Source organism: Salmo trutta, chromosome 15 (genome assembly GCF_901001165.1).
Source record: "Salmo trutta chromosome 15, fSalTru1.1, whole genome shotgun sequence".
Classification (NCBI taxonomy): Eukaryota; Metazoa; Chordata; class Actinopteri; order Salmoniformes; family Salmonidae; genus Salmo; species Salmo trutta.
Window position 1 is genome coordinate 47,000,164 of NC_042971.1, and position 25,105 is coordinate 47,025,268.

Here is a 25,105-nt window from a genome sequence, read left to right on the forward strand (position 1 = left end):
GGATGCACCTGAGCTCAATTTCAAGTCTCATAGCAAAGGGTCTGAATATTTATGTAAATAAGGTATGGTTTTTGTATTTTATAAATTTGATAACATTTCTAAAAACCTGTTTTCGCTTTGTCGTTGTGGGGTATTGTGTGTAGATTGATGGAAAAATGTTTTTCATCCATTTTAGAATAAGGCTGTAACGTAACAAAATGTGCTAAAAGTCAAAATGGTCTGAATACTTTCCGAATGCACTGTACAGTCAGCAATATGTTTGAAACATCAAATCGCAGTATCGGATCGCAATACATATAGAATCATAATACATATCGTATTGGCACCTAAGTATCGTGATAATATTGTACCGTGAGGTCCCTGGCAATTCCTAGCCCTAACATAGTGTTCTATGATCTGTCCTGTCACCGATCACCTCCTTGACATATCTATCACAAGCAACCATAGACAATGACAGAGGATCCATTTGCCCACATCAAAAGTCATAACCCAACAGGTTACCTGACAGCATTTAGTGATTTTCAAGTTAACCTGCCTCAAAGGAGTACGGATCTATCGCTGTCTGATCGGACCTGACCCCAAAGGACCACGGACCTTACATGAGAAAATATGTTCCAGACAGCCCTCCACATTGTCCTGAAAATCCCCTCGTCTCCCAGCAACACAATAGGATTGGGAATCCTGCAGAGCAGTGACAGAAGGGTGTAAAACTCTGTCTAAAAAGAGGAAGTGAAACTAACTTTACAGAACCTGAACTGACCCATCAGTCAGTCTCAGGAAGCTGTGGTCACTGAGTGACATAAGATGTTCCTCATCATATCCCAAATGGAGACTACAGGAAGCATAATATCTCCAGGCAAGGTCATGCAATGACAGAAATGTAGCTTATCCATCTCATCAGCGTCAAAGCCTTCCATGCCTAGAAAGTTTGTCATCTGTAAACTATGTAATGTATTACCAGAGCACACAAGTAGGTATGTTATGTAGCTAGCTAGTAGGGCCCTGTGATTTGGTTAATCATGTCACATGACATGAATTTTAACCTTTATTTAAAGCTTTTTTATCAAAGCTGTCCCATTTTCTTTTTATGTCAGATGGTCCAGAACCATCCTCAGACAATTGCTTTCATTTTTGGTCTAATTCTCATTTCTGGAAAAGGCTTAAAATAATGGTGAAAATCCAGGTCATGTGACATGATTAACCAAGACATGACCCTAGATCTAAGGTATGATGATGAACATTCCTCTACAAACCAGCGTGCTATTCCTTAGCTCAGCAAAGCTGAGGTTCAACAGAGGAGTTGGAGTATGTGCCACAGTGTAATAACCTACTGCGTCACAGGAAGACCTGCTCAATTTGAATAGCCCATATCCACACAGGCACACGCCCAATCAGTCATACAGCACAAACAAACCCGATGTGTGATCTTAGATAAAACACCACTGCTGGTAAACCTCAAGAGGAAACGCAAGCGAGGAATAATAGATTCAAGGCTCTCTTAGACTGAAGCACTGTGAGCGCCCAGAGGTACTGTCAAAAAAGATAGATCGTGATTTATTTTAGGCTACTTCGTGAAAATGTATGTATGGCGATCAAAAAGGTTTGTTGCCAATGCCCCCCCCCCCCAAAAAAAAACAGTTGTCCAAACATTGCCACTGATATTGTGGGCTTCTGGGGGATTTACAAGCCTAATGAATTTGCTCTTGATATAACTCAAAGGCATTTATCTCAATCAATCTATCATCTCATAGGCACTGTAAAAAAATATATATATATAATCTGCAACCAGACCGTTGAGATAGAGGTGATATGTTTTGTTTTTTTGAACCCCAAAAACATGCACATCCCTATCGAACAGGAACACCACGTACAAATGCTGTGTTGATATCAACAGCAACAGGGAGGACAAAATATCTTCCGCCATCTCATCTGTGGCAGGATCGAAAAGAATCAAACTGTATCCAATGATAAACACACTCACAGTCAGTGTATAATTGGAAGGGGCTGTGGAATGCAGTGCTATGACTATGTGGCAGAGGAGTCTATACACAAACACAATCTTCCTCAGCGTTTACATGCACAATCTCCTGGCTCATTTACGTGCCATAGCCAATTCATACGGTACACATCAACTATATTCCCTCATTATCATACACAATTGCAGGCACAATAAATATATTATATGCATCAGATGTATTCTTCCCTGTTCCTACATACGAACCTATTAAATATCCATCTCTAATCTGCATCTTTCTGCCTGATCTCTCACACACATTCTTGTTGTTTATCTCGTTTCTCTTCCCTGTTCTGGAACAACCAGTAGTTTCCCTGAGGACTGACGCTGCTGTCTGAATGGTCTGTGCCATCTAACCTCCTTACTGCATTTCTCAGGCGCACACACACACACACACACACACACACACACACACACACACACACACACACACACACACACACACACACACACACACACACACACACACACACACAACCTGTAAATCAACCTACAACCACAGGGAAGAAAATAAAGAACACAAGAAAGGAGGCTAACACAGAAACAGAAGCAGCATTTCTCTTCAGGTGGCTCCCTTTCCATACAACAATCAATCACTGCTCAGCTCAATTAACTGTGCCTCCACACAGACACATTCCTCTCCTCTGCTATGTCCCGAGGAGTTCAGCGCGCTAACCAACCTGCTCAGCCTCTGAGTCGTAATCCTCATCGTCAGTGCTCAGCGACATGGCCATGGCTGCTTTTCATACCCTGACCAACTCACAGCAAACTGACATGGCTGCAGCCCACCCCAGCCTGAGCCTCCTCCTCATCCAGCTGCTGCTGCCGTCTACCGCACAGCCCTCCCTCCTGCTCCACAATCTTCCAGCAAAGGCAATATACACAGCAGAGCAGAGCAGGCTAGCTCATGAATAGGGAATGGCTAGGTCTCTGGGAGGGAGGAGTATAGGGAGACAGTGCAGCCAATGGGGAGACCAAATGCAGATAAGGTATTTGAATATGTGCAGTGGAGCCCCACCTTCTTCCAGTCAGGAAGGAGAATGCAGAACCAGTTTGGGGATATTCCTACATGAGCAGGATCACTGGGAAGGAAGACCAGACAAATTCAGCCAATAGAGAGAGACAGATGGTGTTTTATTCCAAAAGGAACACACAAAGAGCCCACAGAATCAGCAGCTGGCCTTTAAATTGATCAACGACGTGTAGGGGGAGCAGCAGACCACAGATTTCTATGATCAAAATTCATCCCATATGCAGCTATGTGCTACTGTGTCCACATCACACTTCTTTGTGAGGGATTGATCTAGTCTGTTGCTTTCCTGCCTGCCCGCTGCATCAGTGAATCTGGCTTTGATTGCTCTGCTCTGGCTTCTACTTTATGTCCAGCTGTACTGTGGTTGGTTGGAGCTTTTAATGCAGTTCAGGAAGTTAAAGATCAAAAGGGGCTTCACACAGACCATTTTCTATCATGAGGCCACTCCTCCCCATTCTGTCTTAGTCAATACAACAGTAGAAGTGATGTCTAATGAGATGCAGTGACACAATTAAGCATTTTTGGACTTCGATACAAAAGAATAAATCAGACTTATTTGCAAATGATTTGTCAAGCTAATCAATAGGCCTAGATAGATCACCCATAAGGAGCATAGTTTTAGTTAACCTTTTATCAGTAAACTCAAAGCCCTGACTTGGTAAACAAGATCACGCAGAACAGTGTTAATTATCCAACAATGACAGACACTGTGGATGAGACCCAGCTGTGACACGGAAGAGATGAGGAGCAAAAAATACAGAAAATCTCATTATCTCCCTCGTTAGGCAATTCTGCAGCCCGCTAAATCAAAATTATGCAAATAAGTACAACCACTGCTCTAGGGAAGAAGATAATCTAGTTTGAGAGAGAGGAGAGAGAGACACACGAGTACCAAAATCACGACATACACCCTGCTCTACTAGGCCAAGACAGAGTATGAATGTGGGCAGGCTTTCAGATGACAGATACAATACTGAGGCTACAAACACCGCATTCTCACCGTGGCAGATTTCTTGGGCCAGCACACCACAGGTACACCAGTGGCAGCCATTTTTGGATCATCGTCTTCATGTTCCTTCAAGACAACCTGGGGAACGGGTAAAAGAGTAATGTAAGTTCCTGTGTTTTGTAATGGTACGTCCAGATATTTACACAGAGACAGAAAATACATTAGAGCTGAGCTGGACGAGGCACATACCTTCATGTCATCCAGCAGGGCCTGGGGGTCCTCCATGCCATCTGGGACACATTTCTTATTTTCAGGGAGTGCTTCCAGCTTCTCCACCAGGGCCTTAAGGCCCTTCAGTTCAAACTCAGTCAAATGAGTCCATTTACTCTGAGACTCTGAGCCTGGCGAACCAGAGGGGGTTTTGGGGAACTCTGGAGGCTGGATGGAGGTGGGGATGCAGCTATCATCCAAGGCAGCTTTGAGAGGCTGAGGAGCGCCTGGTTTACCCTTCCTGTTATCAGGAGAGCAGGGGTCATCAAATGCTGACCTGTCACTCCGTTCATCTCGTTCCTGCCGCGTCTCGCAGGAGTCCTCCTCATCCATGTCCTGACTCCGCGAGTCAGAGGAGGGGCTCTCAGTGCTCAGCTTCGTCTCCAAATCTGAAGAAGTGCAGGGGGAGGATGAGAGAAGACTAAAGGACCAGTCTGATGTGCTCCATGTGTAACCATTCCGGTCAGATTATAATTTCTGTCACTTTCATCATGCTAGCTATCATTTCTGTGATAACGCAGTCTCACTGATTAAACAGAGGTCAAAGGTGTTATAACATTGGCTCTTAGCAAAGGATTAGAGTGTTACCCACTTGTGAGTGGTAATTACAACAAGAGTGCAAGGCAAGAGCTCTCAGAATAGAAGAAAGATTGAAGCAGCATTCATGGACACACCCGGGGCATTGGTTAAACAGCTCCATTAGTTGGGCTCACTCACCGATTAGCAGAGGCTCTCTGTGAAACTCCGGAGCGAGATGGGAGCGCTTGGTCAGGCAGTGCACGTACCTCTCCAGGACATACCAGCACATCTCATTGTAGAACGGGTAGCGGAACTTGGAATGAACCTAAAACGAGTTTGGAGAGAAAATGTGATTAAGAGAACAAAAGTCTCTAAAAAGACAATGAGGGTAGTCATTCCCATGTTTAGTCTGCTACCATTTTGTAATGATTAACAAGAGTTAACGCCTAATCTTCACTGCAAGTCTGGTGGTTTATTTACTTCCTTCTGTATTAATGCTCAAGCAGTAGGCCTAATGTCTGGGACTAGACAATTATTTCTGCTGCAAAGGTAAGTTAATCAGAGTTACAAGCCTCAGAAATTGCAGCCCAAATAAATGCTTTACAGAGTTCAAGTAACAGACACACCTCAACATCAACTATTCAGAGGAGACTGTGTAAATCAAGCCTTCATGGTCGAATTGCTGCAAAGAAACCACTACTAAAGGACACCAATAAGAAGAAGAGACTTGCTTGGGCCAAGAAACACGAGCAATGGACATTAGACCAGTGGAAATCTGGTCTAATGTCCATTGTGTCCGTCGTGTCTTCGTAAGACGCAGAGTAGGTGAACGGATGATCTCCGCATGTGTGGTTCCCATCGTGAGGAGGAGGTGGTTGTGTGATGGTGTTTTGCTGGTGACACAGTCAGTGATTTATTTAGAATTCAAGGCACACTTAACCAGCATGGCTACCACAGCATGTGGTACTATATAATACAAAAGTATGTGGAAACACTTTCAAATTTGTAGAGTCGGCTATTTCAGCCACACCCATTGGTGCCAGGAGTATAAAAATATATTTTTTAAAGCACACAGCCATGCAATCTCCATAGACAAACATTGGCAGTAGAATGGCCTTACTGAAGAGCTCAGTGACTTTCAACGTGGCACCATCATAGGATGACACCTTTTCAAAAAAGTCAGTTTGTCCAATTTCTGCCCTGATCAACTGTAAGTACTGTTATTGTGAAGTGGAAATGTCTAGGAGCAACAACGGCTCAGCTGCAAAGTGGTAGGCCATACAAGCTCACAACAGGACTGCAGAGTGCTGAAGCGCGTTAAAATCGTCTGTCCTCGGTTGAAACACTCCGTATTCCAAACTGCCTCTGGAAGTACCGTCAGCACAATAACTGTTCGTCGGGAGCTTCATGAAATGGGTTACCATGGCAGAGCAGCCGCACACAAGCCTAAGATCACCATGCGCAATGTCAAGCGCCAGCTGGAGTGGTGTCAAGCTCGCCGCCATTGAACTTTGGAGCAGGTCAAACACGTTCTCTGGAGTGATAAAGCTTACCAGACAAGCTAAATTACTTCTATGCTCGCTTTGAGGCAAGCAACAGTGAAGCACGCATGAGAGCACCAGCTGTTCCGGACGACTGTGTGATCACGCTCGCCATAGCCGACGTGAGAAAGACCTTAAAACAGGTCAATATTCACAAGGCCAGACGGATTATCAGGACGTGTACTCCGAGCATGCCCTGACCAACTGGCAAGTGTCTTCACTGACATTTTCAACCCGTCCCTGGCCGAGTCCATAATACTTACATGTTTCAAGCAGACCACCATAGCCCCTGTGCCCTAGAACACTAAGGTAACCTGCCTAAATGACTACCGACCCATAGCACTCACATCTGTAGTCATGAAGTGCTTTGAAAGGCTGGTCATGGCTAACATTAACACCATCATCCCAGAAACCAACTTGCATACCACCTCCAACTTGCATACCACCCCAACAGATCCACAGATGACACAATCTCTATTGCACTCCACACTGCCCTTTCCCACCTGGACAAAAGGAACACCTACGTGAGAATGCTGTTAATTGACTACAGCTCAGCGTTCAACACCATAGTGCCCTCAAAGCTCATCACTAAGTTAAGGTCCCTGGGACTAAACACCTCCCTCTGCAACTGGATCTTGGACTTCTTGACAAGACTGCACGGCCAAGTACGACTCCAATACCATCATTAAGTTTGCCGACGACACAACGGTGCTAGGCCTGATCACCGGCAACAATAAGACAGCCTATAGGGAGGTCAGAGAACTGACAGTGTGGTGCCAGAACAACAACCTTTCCCTCAACGTGATCGAGACAAAGGAGATGATCGTGGGCTACAGGAAAAGGAGGGCCAAGGGCGCCCCCATTCTCGTCGATGGGGCTGTAGTGGAGCAGGTTGAGAGCTTCAAGTTCATTGGTGACCACATTACCAACAAACTATCATGGTCTAAACACACCAAGACAGTCGTGAAGAGGGCACAACAAAACCTATTCCCCCCCCAGGAGACTGAAAAGACTTGACATGGGTCCTCAGATCCTCAAAAGGTCCTACAGCTGCACCATCAAGAGCATCCTGACTGGTTGCATCACTGCCTGGTACGGCAACTGCTCGGCCACCGACCTCAAGGCACTACAGAGGGTAGTGCGTACAGCCCATTACATCACTCGGGCCAAGCTTCCTGCCATCCAGGACCTCTATACCAGGTGGTGTCAGAGGAAGGCCCTAAAAATTGCCAGAGACTCCAGCCTCTCTAGTCATAGATTGTTCTCTCTGCTACTGCACGGCAAGTAGTACCGGAGTGCCAAGTCTAGGTCCAAAAGGCTTCTTAACAGCTTCTACCCCCAGGCCATAAGACTGCTGAACAGCTAATCAAATGGCTACCCGGACTATTTGCACTGGTCTGTGGCGGTTTTTCATGGTTCGGGCTAGGCCCCTTAGTTCCAGTGATGAGAAATCTTAACACTACAGCAAACAATGACATTCTAGACGATTCTGTGCTTCCAACTTGGTGGAAGGCCCTTTCCTGTTTCAGCATGACAATTCCCCAGTGCACAAAGCGAGGTCCATAAAGAAATGGTTTGTCGAGATCGGTGTGTAAGAACTTAACTGGCCTACACAGAGCCCTGATCTCAACCCCATAAAACACCTTTGTGATAAATTGGAAAGCCTACTGCGAGCCAGGCCTAATCGCCCAACATCAGTTTCCGACCTCACTAATGCTTGTGGCTGAATGGAAGCAGTTCCCCACAGTTCCCCACCCCCACAGACTACCTCCATATTGATGACATGATTTTGGAATGAGATGTTCGACTAGCAGGTGTCCACATACTTCTGGTCATGTTGTGTAAGAAACTAGTTGAACAATTCAACTGCATTTGATAGAGACAATGGTTAAGTTAAACACACACTGGCAAACCAGAGGCCCTGTTCAAGGCCAAGCTCTTCCATTCATTCCCATCTCTCCAGGGAGAGCTTGCCCTCTCAGACACAGCAGCATGATCTGATTCCCACTCTCCTCTTAGAAACACAGCTATATTTATCTCGCTGAGATGATTTCACACAGATCAACACTTTTCAGTGATTATCCTTTCTTTCTCCAGCTCCATTTCTGTGTTGAGGTGTAAAAATAGAGTGAACGCAACGTGCCAAGCCCTTGGGAGCATATGAAACTGTCTCTGTTTCTCTCATGCCTCTTTTCCAGCAGAAACAAAAATAGTACTGTACTTTCAGCAAAGCTGACTCTTCCAACCAGCTATCCATCATAACTGAGAAAGCTACATTTAGCCAAGTATCCATATAAATCTCAAAGCCTGCAGGACTTGCATCCATATCATTACAGCAACTACTCCGATCTTATTATTGGAAAGAATACCGGAATAAAAAGAGTGAAATATTTCTAGACATTCCTCTAATTAGGTCATATACAGTACAAACACATGCATACACACAAAAGCAATAGGCTCATATACACTATATTTCATCAACATAAGAAGCCCCTGGGAGTTTATGTGAAAAGAAGAGAAACACTCTTTCCTTTAAGTATTTCAGTCTCAGGCTGCCAGTATGTAATCTCAGTTAACCCAGAATTTAAATCTTGCGTAATTTGATCAGCTGCGTGGGTCCATACGGTTTGGTTTGCGAAGTCTCCACCCTAGCAAAAACAAACTCTCAGCCAAAACCCCCTACCCTCACTTACTGAACCTGTGTTTATCACCCCTGGAGTTTAAAATTGCTTAAGCACCGCCTTGGCCCAATGATACGTCCAAATAATCAGTGTCAGATTCTTCGGTATACGTGGAGGATCTCTCCACGAGAGATTAAGACAATATGATACAACAAGCTCCATGAATCATTTCTGCCCTTTTAGTGCTGTATTCTGATTTTACATGAACCGCTGTCACAGACTATTTCCACATGAATATGGATGGATTTTTTGCGGGCACAGACCTCATCCACGCCATCATTAGCACATCAGTCTGTTTCTCAATTGGATGGTAATGCAAATGACAGAATTTTCAGCACTTGGGCCTTTGTGTCACATTCCTGCCTTGTTTCAATCCCTAGCTTCCCAACTTCTTTCATATACATTTCAGATTTCACCTATCCAGTTCAGATCTGTAAAAAAACAGAGGTAGGGGCTGAGGAAGGGACTATTCAGTTCTCATACTCATTGACATAGCAAACTAAGTGACCTAGACTTGTTTGTATGAGGTTAGGCTTTTTCCCCATCCATCTTCATTGTAGAGACACAGTTTAGTTTCACTAATGGTTTCACTAATGGAGAAGGTCAGAGGCGGAGTGAAGCATCAGTACTGGAACACCTGTATGAGACAGCCTACCTTAGTCCTGTTCTCTATCTCATAGATTGAGAGTTGCATGGGAATGTTAAAGCTGTGCAGAATGTTGCCTCCGAACACCAGTGTGTCCTCGGGGGTGTAGACTGCATGAATCCAGCCTGAAACGGGACAGCCAGCCAAACATCATGAGAACGAGCTGACCCACTCAAAACATGCTCAGGCAGACAGACATGGTATGCCCAAACATGTTCTCAAACACATGCCTGAATAAAGCAGTGCATGTACTGTATGGTTTGTTACAATGATAGTAATGATATTATGATAGGAATAGATCAAAACAAAATGCTAGGCAGCTCACCGGAGGGGATGAAGAAGGTGTAGCCCTGTTTTAGCTCAACTCTCTGGCAGCCATCTACACGATCTCCCAGGAAGACGTCACTCTGCTTGCCTGACAGAACCCAGTCCTCATACAGGGCAAGGTTATGAGGTGTCGGAGGCACCAGCCAGAACACCTGAGCACAGGACAGGGAGTTAAAAGTTGGGGATGTGGCTTTGGTTGTCATCTAAAAACAAGGGCGATATATTTCTCAAGGTTACAGCTTATATAGAGAAGTCAGCACATTTCAGAGATTTGCTCATCCATTCACATAATGTTCTTCCCCCTCGCTTCCTCTTTATGCTCTAGCTTGACCTTTGCAAGTTTATATAATGTGATCCGTCAAAGGTGTGCATATAGACAACCTAGCAACAATCCTCTGATGTCTGCTGACTCTGCAGCAATTGCTGAGACAAACATGGAAGAGGTTCATTTGTAGCGCCTCTACAGAAATAGGATACATGTACAGTACCAGGATTGGGGGAGGGTATACCAGAGAGCCTCAGGATGCACTATTTTGCCACATACAGTCTGGAAAACAAACATGACAACTTACCTTTCCTCCCTTGAAAACGTGATACCACACAGACGTGCCCCCGAAATCAATGTGGAAGTCAGTATAGCAGCCCTTCACACTCATCAAACAGTACCTACAGAGGGACATGAGAGGGGTGAATGATGACCCACTGCATCTGAATAGTTATGACGAACCTAGGGGAGCATATTTATTTTGTTTGACAGCCTAGACATTAAGAGCGTTGGGCCAGTAACAAAAAGGTCCCTGGTTTGAATCCCTGAGCCGATAAGAGCATCTGCTAAATGACTAAAATATAACTAATAAGACTGTGGGTTAGGGGCTGAGCTGAATGAACATCAGAAACTGAAAGGGGGAAATAAAAGATGTGCAGTACAGCCACCATGTATGGTCACCAATTATATCAAAACAGTGTGTTAGAAATGTTAAGTGAGCTCGTTTTTTGTTCATTGTTCTTACCCCAGAAACTATACAGTAATTGTACCATTTCAACATCCCAGCTGTGCATTGTACAACTGAATATGAAAGCTATTTGGATAAAAATGTCTTTGTGATTAATTTCTAAGAAACAAGCAACTCAACCACAATATCTGTTTGAAATCCGCTACTCTCTACTGTACTACAACTGCCAGTACCCTATTCCAACAAACACCAACAACAAAAAAATCAGTAACCACAAATAATCTAAGAGAATCGCTCACAACAGCCTCTCCTCTGGAAGTTAATTGTGGAATGATTAGGGCTCCGTGGGACATAAATCATTCAGTAATTCAGTGAGATAAGAATGAGAACAGGTCTATTAATAGAATGGGACCCGACCACTGACTCCAGTAGCCTCATATAAACCAGAATGTTTTACTATAACGCAGCAGTAATCAATGTAAGCTCGCGAAATCAGGCGGCTTGCGAGGTTATAACTCCAGGGCTTCAGTGGAGAAAATGGAACACTATCATTTACGACCGGGACGATACCAATATCGCAATATTTTTTCCATGACAAAACTGAAAACACGAAGCAGACAAAACTCTTTGGTCCTTTAAAAACCATCTGTATGTAACATAATGTGCTACAGCTTGGGAAATAAATGAATGTGACTGAATGACAACATAATGATGTTTGTTTCCAACATTAGTGCTGTTTTCCTAAAGAAGTTAAATCCACTTCGTGTTTTGTGTCCTTGACACGATACTAATGAGTATCGCGATACTGGTATCATCCCGGCCAGACTATCATTACATTTTACATTTAAGTCATTAGAGCAGACGCTCTTATCCAAAACGACTTACAACATGGCACATTATTGTTAGAGCCACAGTCATGATTTTTGTTAGGTGGTTTGATTTGTATGTAGGCTACTGTAAAATGGTGCATCTGTTCTCCTGGTATCATTTTACAGCCAGCACAGTTAGTCTACGCTCAAGGTTTATCAGAATGAAATCAGCTAATAACAAGTGCATACCACACAGAGTGTGATAGATAAAAAAGGCCAAATAAAAAGTAGGGACGAGACGATACCAGTATCACAGCCCTAATGTTGGAAACAAACATCATTACGTTGTCATCCAGAGTAAAAAAATAATAATTCCAAGCTATAGCACACAATATTTTAGAGTTTTGGTCGCTTCATGTTTTCATTTTTGTTATGGAAAAAATGGTGATACTGGTATCATCACAGCCCTAGTAAAAAGGCTGTGATACTTCTACTGTGGATATGGCAGGGTAGAAATTCCACTCTTCAAGCCACGGGACATCCAAAATGAGTGATGAATAAACCATATACTAATTCTATACCTGGCACTGATCAACATAAACCCTGGTCCTGATGCAGGGGGAACAAACTCTCTTGGCAACATGAGTCCGCCAGGAGCCTCAATAACACCAGGCAGCTGATCAATACAAGCTTGTTTGCCTCTTCTGATCCAGTCAGTAGCAGTAGCTCATAAAATACAGACCACTTCCCATCCTGTCAACACGGCTCATTTTGTCCATACATATCATTTGATTTGGTCTTGTTACATAAGTCTATGGCTAAGATAAAGTTCTCCAGCCCCGGCTGACTCTTACTGTATGAGGCCAGTCAGACAGATACAGGCTTGTCATCCATCCCACAGCAGTGTATCTGCACCTTCCCACAGAGACACCGGAGGAGAGGGTTCACATGGGCTGGAGACCGGAGTATGACCTTGACTGAGGTAATGGTGGAAACTGCCAGTGTAAGCACATTATAAATGCTCCCACTCAGAGGGAGAAGGTCACCTCATCCACATAGACGCATATCACCGACACTCAACAGAACAAGTCGAGACGCATAATACTGTATGGCTTACAGACTTCACTGAGGGCCCATCTGCTGAACCTGTGAGACACTCACATAATCACACCCACAGATCCCCAGCCAATTGCACAGCAGTTTGCAACTCTCCTCTGGACAGAGAGTAAGCAGACCAGACCCTGGGCTATAGAAGCCCAACATCCCACTACAAAACACCACTCACGATCAATCACACCAGCCCTTGAGAGTCTCCATTAAAGACAGGGTAAATAAATCAAACGACATGGTAGAGTACTCCCGACATCTCTCAATCTGAACAGCTTTTCCCAATAAAAGACAGAAACGTACCCGATAGCTATTCCTGTCTCTGACCCGGTTCGCTCAGGACCACCCCCCACCCCACCCCCCACGCGCTGGTCACCGACCAGACAGGAGAGAACTGCTCCAGATTTTATTTCTGCCCTGCACCATTAAGTAAAAAATAGAGAGGAGTGAGAGTAGAAGGAGAGAGAGAATATTAGAGTGAAAGAGAGAGCTAGAAAGAGAGAGGGGGGAAGAGTGAGGGTGAAAGGGAGGGCACAATTGGCTCTTGAATGCCCTCTATGTAATAATGCTGGTAGCTGATTGGCTGAGGAGCCATGAAGTCACTTCGGCATCCTGTGAAGAACCGCCCTCTACCATGAAAGAGCCCTGCTGCCTAGCAACCATCTAGAACCATCAGAGGAAGTGAACGACAGCAGGGGCTAAAGGAGAGAGGGCAAAGGGACTTTGGGAAAAAGAGGAGTAAGCTAATATTTCCTCCCAGCAAAGCAGCAATTTTCTCACAGCTTTTTAAAAGAAACTTTGGCCTGTGCTTCAGCGTTTTCCTGTTATGTACAATCAACTGCATTTTTGTGACAGGTCCACACATCAAAAGAAACTTTGACATTGCACACAATAACTAACTGAATTTCTAAATGACAAATTACTTACTTCTGTACTTTGGGGTACTTCATCTCTGAGATGACATTAGTGGCTTCAGTTTGTCTTTGTTTAAGTTTAAGGGGCCACATGTTGTCCACCCAGTCCACTAGATCCACCTATAAGAGAGAGTTGACAGTTGGCATTCACTATCAAATTTGCCCTTGTTCATAATGGATAAATGAATCAAAAACTGGCGGTGCCATCTTACCACAGTGGGCCTCTTGACGAGGTTCTCCAGTTTGGTGTGGCTGAACTCCAGGCTGATAACGTTAAATAGTTTGTCCCGCTCCTCCTCAGGCGTCTCATAGTAGCGGACAAACTGGGCCATGCTCATCTCAGAGCCTTTCTGAGTGCTCACGTCCATCACATCAACGGCACGGCGGCTACCTGCAAACACAAACACAGCAGTCTTACCGTAAACCTGAACACTACCATGTCACATGAGAGATCCTATTAGAGGTAATTTAGCATTTAACTATATCTGATTTCAGTCTGACTTTCTGTAATATAGATGGATAGGCCTATGTGTATTGTGTCTGCACTGGACATTTCTGAAATGCATCTTGGTAAAGTGAGACATCTAATGTTTGTTCCATAAGTGAAAGAACCCTGCATTACAGGCTTAAAAACAAAGTTTCCATCAACACCCACACACTTTTTGACTTGACACCTTTTCCGGCAGCATGCTTTTCATTCATCAACAAATGCAGGGTATTGTTGAGTACAGTGTGGGCACTGCTGTCCAAACTGAGTCTAAGAGAAGTGTTTATGCAGTGAAAGGAATATGTACCATGCCTAATATTTAAAAGATAGACTTACCAACCAAACCCTTAATCTCACTGACGGTGAACTCCGGGTCTGGCATTCTGTATTTTTTCAAGAATAAAGTCAAGATAAGCATATTACCTTCAAACCGTTCCACAAAACCTAATATTTAACCAAGGCAAACAAGAACATTTAATAGGCTAAATAGGACTTTATTGTTCACACGTCTTCATATTGTACTCATCTCTCACCTGAGCCCCAGTCCATCTTTGGCTTTGAAAATAAGAGGGGTCTGAAGTGCTTCTCTTTGAACATACTCATAAGTGAAATCTGAGAAGAAAAAAAGTGTAGGTGTTCATTATAACTTCACTCTGCACATGGTACAGCAGAGTACAATTTGTGTGTGTGTCTCAATGGCTGCGTATAGAAAGGCAGCCCAATTCTGGTCTTTTTTTTCACTAATTGGTCTTTTGACCAATCAGATCAGCTCTGAAAAAGATCTGATCTGAAAAGATCTGTTGTGACTGGTCAAAAGACAAATTAGTGGAAAAAAATATCAGAATTCAGCTGCCTGTCTAAACACAGCCATAGATGTGTGAGGACATCCTGCACAAATACGGATTAACCAAATTGAACTTCTCCCCTAATGTGTGTGAATGCAATGAATGAAAAGGAAGAACATTTTAAAGGCCCAATGCAGACATTTTTATCTCAATATCAAATCATTTCTCGGTAACAATTAAGTACCTTGCTGTGATTGTTTTCAATTAAAATGCAAAAAATAAATAAATACAGTAGCTTCTTAGCAAAGACCAATTTCTCAAGCAATCATTTTCCTAAGACTGTCTGGGAGTGGTCTGAGTGGGGAGGGGAAAATGGGAAAACTAGCTGTTATTGGCAGAGGTTTGGAATGCTCTTTCTTATTGGTGTATTAACTAATTTACCACCTGGTGATGTCACAAGGCACACCACAACTCCATCCTACCAAAACAGGCTGAAATTTCAGGCGGTCTTTTCAAACAGCTCTTACACTAAATGGGCATTATCCCAGTATTATTCCAACCTCAGTGTGGAAATATATGAAATACAAGAAAATGACGTTTTTGACTGCACTGGCCTTTAAGCATGTCCACCAGTGAGGGGACAGTGAGTGTGGTCGGCTGAAATTACGAATTAAACATTTTATTTTAAAATTACCTTTGCCGTCCATCAACTGAACGAAATGTCTGTTGTACGAATTGCTAACAAGTTTCTCCTCCAGATTAAAACCCCTGACATTTGCAATTTCTTCAACGTCAGAGAAGTCCTCATTTTCGTCGTACATTGTCCGGCAGATGGAGCGCTAGTAGAGGAATGAAAATACAGGTTATAAAAGTATGAGTCAATATTTATCACGTCTTACCAATAATGTTCTCAAAATAGTAGAGTATATAATGAACATGTAGGTATAACTTTGAATAAAGGCGGTCGTTTCAAATTGGAAAAAGCATAGGCCAGGCAGTACATTATCGTCTGTAGGTTCGAGAGAGATCACTATAAAACAGTGGTGCACGTGGCTATGCTGTATTTGTGGTTGTAGGTGGGCCTTTAGCTGCAAACATCTTTACAGATGATTAAACAATGCTAGTTAATAACCTCAATCGTTATGTCAAGACAAACATTAACATAACGTGGTAAATTGCACAATAACAACGTTACGCAGAGTCTAAGTGGGCTTGTGAATGACGTCTATCATTTACCAAGTAAAATATAGCCTAAGTAACTACATAAAGCTGACGTTTGTCAAATTTTAACAAAACATGACATCTTCTGTTGAGGGTCAATGAAATGATGATAAGCTAGGCTACCACTGATATCTTAGCTAAGCTAGCTAGTCCAGTTAAAAGCGAGGCTAGCTATGCTAGAATAGGGTAATAATGCTACACACCAGCTTGCGTCCAGAATCTGCACCAGCTTCCATGATCTGAGCCCTTGCCTAGTGTATCTTTCAGCCCTTCATTTAAAAATGATAATAATCACATTTAAACTAATTATCACTGCGTTTCGACTCAACTAAGTGGTAACCATATTTGTTTTGTGCTGGATAACGTCACCGACAGAATCAAAACATTGTTGGACAACGTCATGCGTCACCTCCCACACTACTTATTCTTCACGTCAACTATGAAAATAGTTCTGAATGTATAACAAACACATGCTATTACATTTATTTCTCCGACTATTTTGCGGTCTGTCATAGACCTGCAATTGCATGCACAACGAAAGCTGCTTGGAGTCCGCATGCATGCTAGCTCTAGTTTAGATCCCTCAATATGGATATATTGCATGCATGTACGCTACTGGGCACATTTGGCAGTGGGAACATTGTCTAAAATGATTCAATTGATTATTGCAAATTGTTAGTTAGTAGCTAGACATTTGTATCAACGTGTCATGTGAATGGCTAAATTATTATCGTCCACTGTCGTTCAAATTATTATAAATAATTTGCAAGTATAACTGACACTGTTTGGTTCGCATCCTTCACCGGCATATGTTTCAGATAGGCAGGTTATATTTTCCACGAGTGGCCCTGCATGACTGACTAATGACAGTAACCAAGTTATTTTAACCACTATAAATATCGTTTCAGGGTAACTAGTTACCATGTGAAAGTTAAAAGTATTTTTTTGTATGATCCAACTAACTTATTATACTTAATATGTATAGGCAGAATTGTGCGTAGTTTATTGAGCTTTGTCGCAATGGCTTATGGGTGCAGCCAGCTCGAGCGAAACAGCAGTCTAGGTGTTCGGTTCGAGGCGCTGCAGAAGAAGTAGACGGTATGAAGTTTAAACAGCGTTATGCTTACAATACTTTGCCATTATTTAATGTCAACATAGCGCTAACGAAAATCGATTGAAAGTATCTGAACTGCTGCCAATTTCTACATCAATTTATTTGGACAACGAGGATGTTATCTCTGGCTAGCTAACGCCTATCGTTATTATTAAACAGCCACATACGAATCAAACAACGCCTGTTCAGTCTATTCAATTTCAGCGGCACAATGAGTCTGAACGAGCATTCATTGCAAGCGCTGTCTTGGAGGAAGCTTTACTTGAGTCGAGCAAAACTGAAGGCTTCCAGTCGAACGTCTGCTCTACTATCTGGGTTCGCTATGGTAAGGAATATACTCGCCCAAAGATGCATTGCAGCAAAGGCAAGTCTTTGATGTCCATAGCAGGATGACGGCTAGGCATCATCCAAAAGCAGAATCCATGTGTATTCATCTCATGTTGTATAGATTCTTTGCACCCCATAGTTTTGCCATTGCAGTTTTTCTTCATTTGGGAAGATCATGTCTGGATGGAATTTTGACAGCACGTTTTTCCCCCTTTTATAGAGCTCTAGTTCCAGACGGTCTGTCTTGAATGCTAATTTCTCTGATACATTTCATACTGTTACTATCCCTTTCTCCTCTCTAGGTAGCAATGGTGGAGGTTCAGTTGGACACAACCTATCCTTACCCACCTGGTCTCCTCATTGCCTTCAGTGCCTGCACCACTGTGTTGGTGGCCGTTCACCTTTTTGCCCTGATGGTTAGTACCTGCATCCTGCCTAACATTGAGGCAGTCAGCAACGTTCACAACCTCAACTCAGTGAAGGAGTCTCCACATGAGAGAATGCACCACCACATCGAGCTGGCCTGGGCCTTCTCTACAGTCATTGGCACCTTGCTCTTCCTGGCTGAGGTTGTACTCCTCTGCTGGGTCAAATTTCTACCCATTAGGCCTAAGAACCACAACCCCAACAATGGGACCATATCTGCAGGTGTGGCTGCTGCCATCACCTCCACCTCCATCATGGTGCCTTTTGGCCTGATATTTATAGTATTTGCTGTACATTTCTACCGTTCCCTTGTCAGCCACAAGACAGACAGGCAGTTCCAGGAGCTGGAGGAGCTATCCAACCTGACCAGGCTGCAGAATGAGCTGGACGGCAGAGGGGAGTCCCTCATGCAATCCCCCAGCTCTCAATTCCCTTAGACTGACCACTCTGACAAGATAGATATCTCTACCACGCCAATACTTTTGCCATTAGTTTGACATTTCTATTAAAAACACTACATCATTTATATGAAAGTGTTGTGCTACTCACTGTTTGAAATGTTCACATTTCTAGATTTTTTTACTTACATATAACTGTAAAACTATGCCACTTAACGCATGTACACATTTTCAACAGAAAAAAACACCACTGTCTTAATTGGCACTTGGAGCATTGTATTGTGGACAGTTTTTTTTTAATTCTATTTACCTTGCCGGTAATAATGCATGGGGCTGAAGAGGGCTCTCATTAACAATCTATTGTGACAAGATGGCTTTCTTTATTGTTATGAGCACCACTGAAGGTCTTATGGTGTTTTCAAGACAACTCTGAACCTCGCAAGTTAAAATTTGCGTAGAGCTTCCTATTGGATGATTCCGTATTCAACCTAATGTTCAGATTTTTAGTTTTTAGAGTTTGTTTGATATTAATATGTAATCAGCCTGCTTAAGTTATTTGTAGTCCAAATGTTACTGCATAAACTCAACAAATAGTTTACATGGTAGTAAACTGTTGTATTGAAATAAACATTTTGTACCATGGTTGTCTGAACAATGTTTTTGTGACAGAAAAGCTATTTTCACTGCTGCTTAAACAGTGAATACAGAAATGAACTGCACATATTCTTTCTCAACACAATTTGCTTTGTAAAAGGTGTTATGTTGCTTTCATTTCCTGTTAAAATTGCACCCTTTGACTTGTTTGTACACTGAGTTGGTAAATATAGAAAAGTTTGGTTATACGCACATCCTTAAACCATGTAACCATTTGCTTTTTGTTTTGCTTCTAGGATACATGTTTTAATACCTCATTGGGAAATGATAGACAGATGGCGCTGTGACCTTATTACAAGTCTGATCATGTTCAGTGGTCCTGTTTCAGAGAAGTAAAGTTACTAAGATGTTACTTATGATGTTGTGCTCTCTTTATTTGTTAAATTATGGCATTTTACTACGTGTCCAAAGATCAACAGAGATGAAGCACTTTAGGGTGGTCCTCCTGTTGTATGTCCTATTCACTGTGGTATGTTGACTGTGTTTCCATTAAAACTGATCTTACATCCAACAGATGTACCTTAAGCAGAGAAAAGTGGGACACCTCACCATACAGTGAATTGATCATCACCAGACCTGGGTTCAAATGCATGTATTTTATTATTTGTTCTTTATTTTCAAATAATGTGGCCTGAAGCAATTACTTATTTTGGAAGTAATTTAAAAGTATTTTCAAATACCTGGGTTAAATGCATGGAAGTGTATTTGAGGACTTTCAAATAGCTGCCAATACTTTCCAAATACATTCCAATATTCAACTACTTCTCTTTTCAAATAAATATCAGAATACTTTGAAATGTATGTGAAAGTAATTGAGATATTTGAAGTAGTATTTCAACCCTGGTCTGCTAGGGGGCTCAGCACCACATCTGCAACACCCAGTAAAAGACAAACTTTTAAATGCTTCAAAATACAACGTATTTACCTTAGGAGTTGTGTATATTGTTGTTGTTGCCTCTTCTCTTCCAAAGTCCGAGACTGTTCCACATTTGGCCACTCTGTCCACCCAGAAGCCCTCATAAAGCTGACCTTTGTCCAGGTAAAATAACTTCCCATGCCCATACTTCCAGTTGCCTTCATACCGTTTTTTTCCTTGATTGCCTAATTTGTGTTGAAGCCAATCTCAAAACCTGACATACTGTTATAGTTTACACCCAAATCCATGCAAATCCAAACCGAATTCATTCACTTTGTTTCACCAAATACATTTATGAACTAATCGCTGTAGCCACAGTAGTAACAGACTTGTCTGCAATATTTCGTTCTTTCAGTGTTTCATTGAATTACAAATTGTCAAAGTTGGACAGCTCATCTACACTAATAAAGATGCATGCAAATGTAGGCTACAATTACTTAATCTACCTCACCTCTCCATTTACACACTGGAAATAAACTTTGTCTTGAACGCACCCGTCAGCACTTCCTAGACGAAACATGCCCTGTCCGTGATGTTTGTCTTCGGCCATTCTCCCTCATATACAGTATAGTGGGAAAGGAAATCAAGTGTAAGTCCTATAGCTACATCCTTATTACCTGTTGAAAGATTTTTAAGAAAAAGATGGAGAGAACCAGTCACGGCCCATGGGTCTAAATGGTGACGCAGTAAAAGAGAATTTATGCTTGATCCGAAGGTGGACGGAGGCGCGGTATGGATGGTGTGACGCAATTGCCGAACCTCTTGAGACATACAGTGGCCAAATTGAGCTCTGTACCGCATCGCCGTGCATAACGAAAATGTTTTAACAATGCAGAGGGATCCGTATAGCTCCACATTGACATGATTGGTTGATGGTAAGTGGGGGCGGGAGGTCTAGTATAAATACAAACTCACTTCCTTGACAACTTCCTTCACAACAGCTCTGCACTGTTCCGTGAAGCGCAAGAAGTGTGAATGCCCTACAGAGGCCTTATCACCCTAAATGCTGCACGGCCAATGCAGATGGAAGGTTGACCATGGAACGCCTTTAAACCTAGGCCTAATACCTCAAAATAAATGTGTGCAAAATCTAGGCTGTGTCATGCAACAGTACCATGCTTCTTGCTCTCCAACTAATCCCCTGTTTATTCATCTCCATACACTGAATAAACAGCATCTTACATTATCAGCAAACATATTGTAATCAGATTAGATACTTTTGAAAAATTAGATGATTACTTCGAGGATTACTTTTACATTCAGAAAATATGTTTGCAAGAAAAAAATCGGACACTACTGTTTTCTCAATGACATTCAAATCAGCATTGAAAACATGCGAAAGTTTAAGTTTGTTCCACCTGAGCGAGTCTGACCACAAATCAGAGACCACTATGATGACACACCAAATGAGTTTGATCAATCGCGGGAAAAGAGCCGGAATAAGCTTTTGTAGGTTACAGTCCAAGCTATGTCGTCCAATAGTGAGACTGCTGTCGTCATCCAAAGATTAACCAATTTGAATAAACGCTTGGAGGTAAGGATGACAGCAGTGGTGTAGTCTACGGTGATACGGATATCATTTATTATAGATATCTACATAGCGCATTGATGTGAATCATACTGCTGCTTTCTCATTTAGCTATTTGCGCCTTACGGATTGTGGTTGTTGTTCATGGCTGTATACAAATCTAAAATGTGTATCTGAACCCATGGTTCAGTTCAAGAAGTTTAAGCTGCCTATCAGAAACCTGTGGACAGTCAGTGAAAAATGCGCTCTTGTAACAGCTGCATAGTGCGGATCCAAGCCTACGGAATAAAAGTGGGGCTTTAATTGCTCAATCCAATTCATGCTGATAAAATAAATCCATAGACCTAATGGACATATGCTCAAACTCGCACACTTTTGACAGACTTAAAAGGGTCAATCTGTAGTTGCCACATCCATTTTTGGACTAAATGATATATCAATTGATTCTTGAAGAATATAACTTATAAATGCTAACTTATAAAATAATATAACTTATAAACTGTCACACTCCATGAGAACCCAAAATATAAGCTTGTTTTTCTCCAATGTTTGTAAACATTGTAAATGTAAACAAACACTGTATAGTATGGAACGCCATTTGGGTCTTTGAGTGTCAAAAAAGATACATGTCAAATAACACTATGTTGACCAATCTGGACCCGAATATGACTGCACGTCACATAATAATTTAACATTTAATTTTTGACGTTATTACACATTGATTACACTATCACTAGTATTTCATATGTCACAACGATTCACCGATATGTATGCTATGATGCTGGTAAAGTTGTGCCTGGCGCCCATGCCGCTGCTGCACGAGCGCAGACACACTTACCCAAGCTCTAGAGACAGTGCTGGTCGTAAAAAAAGCTAGCTAGCTGATGGATGCAAACAATGTTCTTCCCCAAAAACATAGCAAAACGACAATCTGTTTCAGTAGCTGTAGTTAGCTAGCTAACTAGCTAAGTGGCATCATCTAAAATACCCCTAATTTATAAAACGGTTCTTATTTGATTAATGGTGGTCGGACCCACCTATGTGAAGCTAGCCACAATAAAGATTAGCCACAACAGTGGAATTTGCTGTTTGCTTTCAACATAAAGGTCTCTCAATGAATGTCAAATGTAAATAATACAAATAGTGGAATCATGCCATACTGGAATAGATCATGCTAAACGTGGTTGAAATGTTCTTATATAAATTCAACAAAAGTTTAATTTGACAAAAATCTGTTGAAATCACACTGGATGTATTAGAGTTTAGAATTGCATTGGGGGCATAGTTATTTCACTGTACAGCCTCTATGGATTGTGGATCAATGATTTGGGTTATCAGTCTACTCAGTGACAGCCAGAGAACATTAGCATCATAGCTCTTATTGCAGGACTTTGAAACAACTGTGAATTGAGCCACATTTATTGTCAATCTATGTGTATTGAACACTATTCCAGAAGAAAAACAATGCTGTGTGGATGTTTTGGAGTCTGATAACTCTGAGGAGGATGTTAGGAAAAAAATATCTTGGGTATTGAGTAGACTGATAGCCCATTTCATTGATCCCCAATCCTTGATCCCCAATCCTTAGGTAAAGCCGTACAGTGCAATATGAATGTCAATACACACAATTTTGATTACTGTCCGGTATTATGGTCAAGTGCAGCAAAGAAAGAACTAGTAAAGCTGCTGCTGGCTCAAAACAGAACAGCAGGCATTGCCCTTAACTGCGCATACAGAGCTAACATCAACATGCATGCCAGTCTATCCTGGTTGACGATAGATTAACTGCTTCTCTTCTAGTTATGAGAAGTATTACTGTAATGAAAATTCCAGATTGTCTGCATAATCAAATAACATTGTCACGGCTGTCTGAAGAATGGGACCAAGGCGCAGAGTGTGTATCGTGCCACATTTTATTAAAACTGTGAAACTATGCAAGACATACAAATAAACTACTAAACAAAATAACAAACCATGACGAAGAGGTGAAACATACACTACCTCAAAATAATCAACCACAAAACCTAGTGGGAAAAACAACTACTTAAATATGATCCCCAATTAGAGACAATGATGACCAGCTCCTCTAATTGGAGATCATCCCCCCCAAAAACATAGAAATACAGAAACTAGAACCCCACAGAAATACAGAAACTAGACAAAACTCCCAACATAGAAAAAAGAAACCAACATAGACATAAATAAACTAGACAAAACCCCCTGTCACGCCCTGACCTACTCTACCATAGAAAATAAAAGCTTTCTATGGTCAGGACGTGACAGTACCCCCCCCAAAGGTGCGGACTCCGAACGCACAACCTTCAACAACAAAAAAAAAAACAGGGAGAGTTAGGGTGGGTGTCTAATGTCGGTGGCGGCTCTTGTGCAGGACGAAGAACCTTCACATCCCGCGGATCCTCCTGCATAGGAGGCGGCTCGGGTTTGGGGCGTTACCCCCGCTCCGCCAGCTGATCCCTCCGCTTTCATGTCACCGGACCGTGGATCATCACCGGAGGCTCCGGACCGGGGGCTGTCGCCGGAGGCTCCGGACCGGGGGCTGTCTCAGGAGGTTCCGGACTAGGGGCCATCTCAGGAGGTTCCGGACTGGGGGCCGTCTCAGGAGGTTCCGGACTGGGAACTGTCGTCGGAAGCTCCGGACTGGGAACTGTCGCCGGAAGCTCCGGACTGGGAACTGTCGCCGGAAGCTCTGGACTGGGAATGCGCACTGGAGGCCTGATGCGTGGGGCTGGCACAGGTGGCGCCAGATTGGTAACACGCACCTCAGGGCGAGTGCGGGGAGCAGGAACAGGACATCCCGGACTGGGCAGGCGCACTGGAGGCCTAGTGCGTGGAGTCGGGACCGGTGGCCCCAGACTGGTGACACGCACTTCAGGGCGAGTGCGAGGAGCAGGCACAGGGCGTACTGGGCTGTGGAGGCGCACTGGAGGTCTGGAGCGTAGGGCTGGCACAATCTGTCCTGGCTGGATGCTCACTTTAGCCCGGCAAGTGCGGGGCGCTGGCACAGGACGAACTGGGCTGTGAATGCGCACTGGAGACACCGTGCGTATCACCGCAAAACATGGTGCCTGACAGGTCATACGCTCCCTAAAGCGAGTGCATGGAGGAGACACAGGACGTACCAGACTGGGGAGGCGCACTGAAGGCCAGATGCATGAAACTGGTGCATATGACACCGGACTGGTGTCACGCTCCTCAGCACGCCTACTCTGCAGCGCTCTCAATGCCAACACCTCTCTCCGAAATCTTGAGTCGAGTTCCTCACTCATCTCCCTGACTGGCTCTGGTTCACCCCTCAGCTCTCCACGGTAAACACGAGGAGTTGGCTCAGGTCCCAAACCTGACTCCACAAAACTCCCCGTGTGCCCCCCCCCCCCCCCCAAATAAATGTTTGAGGCTGCCTCTCGTGCTTGCCTTGATGGTATAACGCCTCGTAATATTGGCGTTCTGCTCTCGCTGCTTCAATCT

General features: G+C 43.1%; 2 protein-coding genes across 6 annotated transcripts in view; one reads left to right on the forward strand and one right to left on the reverse strand.

Annotated features, from left to right (window-relative positions):
* LOC115149172 (lysine-specific demethylase 2B) overlaps nt 1-21,165 on the reverse strand; it is a 48,113-nt gene extending 26,948 nt beyond the window's left edge. The window contains exons 1-12 of one of the 5 annotated variants that reach the window (XM_029691772.1): nt 20,543-21,165; nt 15,730-15,874; nt 14,784-14,862; nt 14,587-14,633; nt 13,976-14,154; nt 13,777-13,883; nt 10,553-10,646; nt 9,979-10,132; nt 9,663-9,778; nt 4,984-5,110; nt 4,246-4,655; nt 4,048-4,134 (exon numbers count right to left, since the gene is read on the reverse strand). In XM_029691772.1, the coding sequence (XP_029547632.1) occupies nt 4,048-4,134; nt 4,246-4,655; nt 4,984-5,110; nt 9,663-9,778; nt 9,979-10,132; nt 10,553-10,646; nt 13,777-13,883; nt 13,976-14,154; nt 14,587-14,633; nt 14,784-14,862; nt 15,730-15,874; nt 20,543-20,641 (1,644 nt within the window). In that variant the 5' untranslated portion in view covers nt 20,642-21,165. Of the gene's footprint in view, nt 1-4,047; nt 4,135-4,245; nt 4,656-4,983; nt 5,111-9,662; nt 9,779-9,978; nt 10,184-10,552; nt 10,647-13,776; nt 13,884-13,975; nt 14,155-14,586; nt 14,634-14,783; nt 14,863-15,729; nt 15,875-16,459; nt 17,229-20,100 lie in introns of those variants that run through there. The other 4 variants (XM_029691771.1, XM_029691774.1, XM_029691773.1 and 1 more) reach the window with 4 other exon arrangements.
* On the forward strand, nt 17,304-19,527 carry LOC115149173 (calcium release-activated calcium channel protein 1). The gene is made up of 2 exons (XM_029691777.1): nt 17,304-17,695; nt 18,000-19,527. Exons 1-2 carry the CDS (start codon nt 17,582-17,584, stop codon nt 18,558-18,560), a joined length of 675 nt encoding a protein of 224 aa, XP_029547637.1. The 5' UTR covers nt 17,304-17,581; the 3' UTR covers nt 18,561-19,527.
* Nucleotides 21,166-25,105: the final 3,940 nt, after the last annotated feature.

What these genes read in the sequence shown, in the direction of transcription:
- LOC115149173 (XM_029691777.1), top strand. Translation starts at nt 17,582, where the DNA reads ATGAGTCTGAACGAGCATTCATTGCAAGCGCTGTCTTGGAGGAAGCTT. An exon ending in TACTATCTGGGTTCGCTATG is followed by an intron (nt 17,696 to 17,999) that starts GTAAGGAATATA and finishes TCTCCTCTCTAG; the next exon opens with GTAGCAATGGTGGAGGTTCA.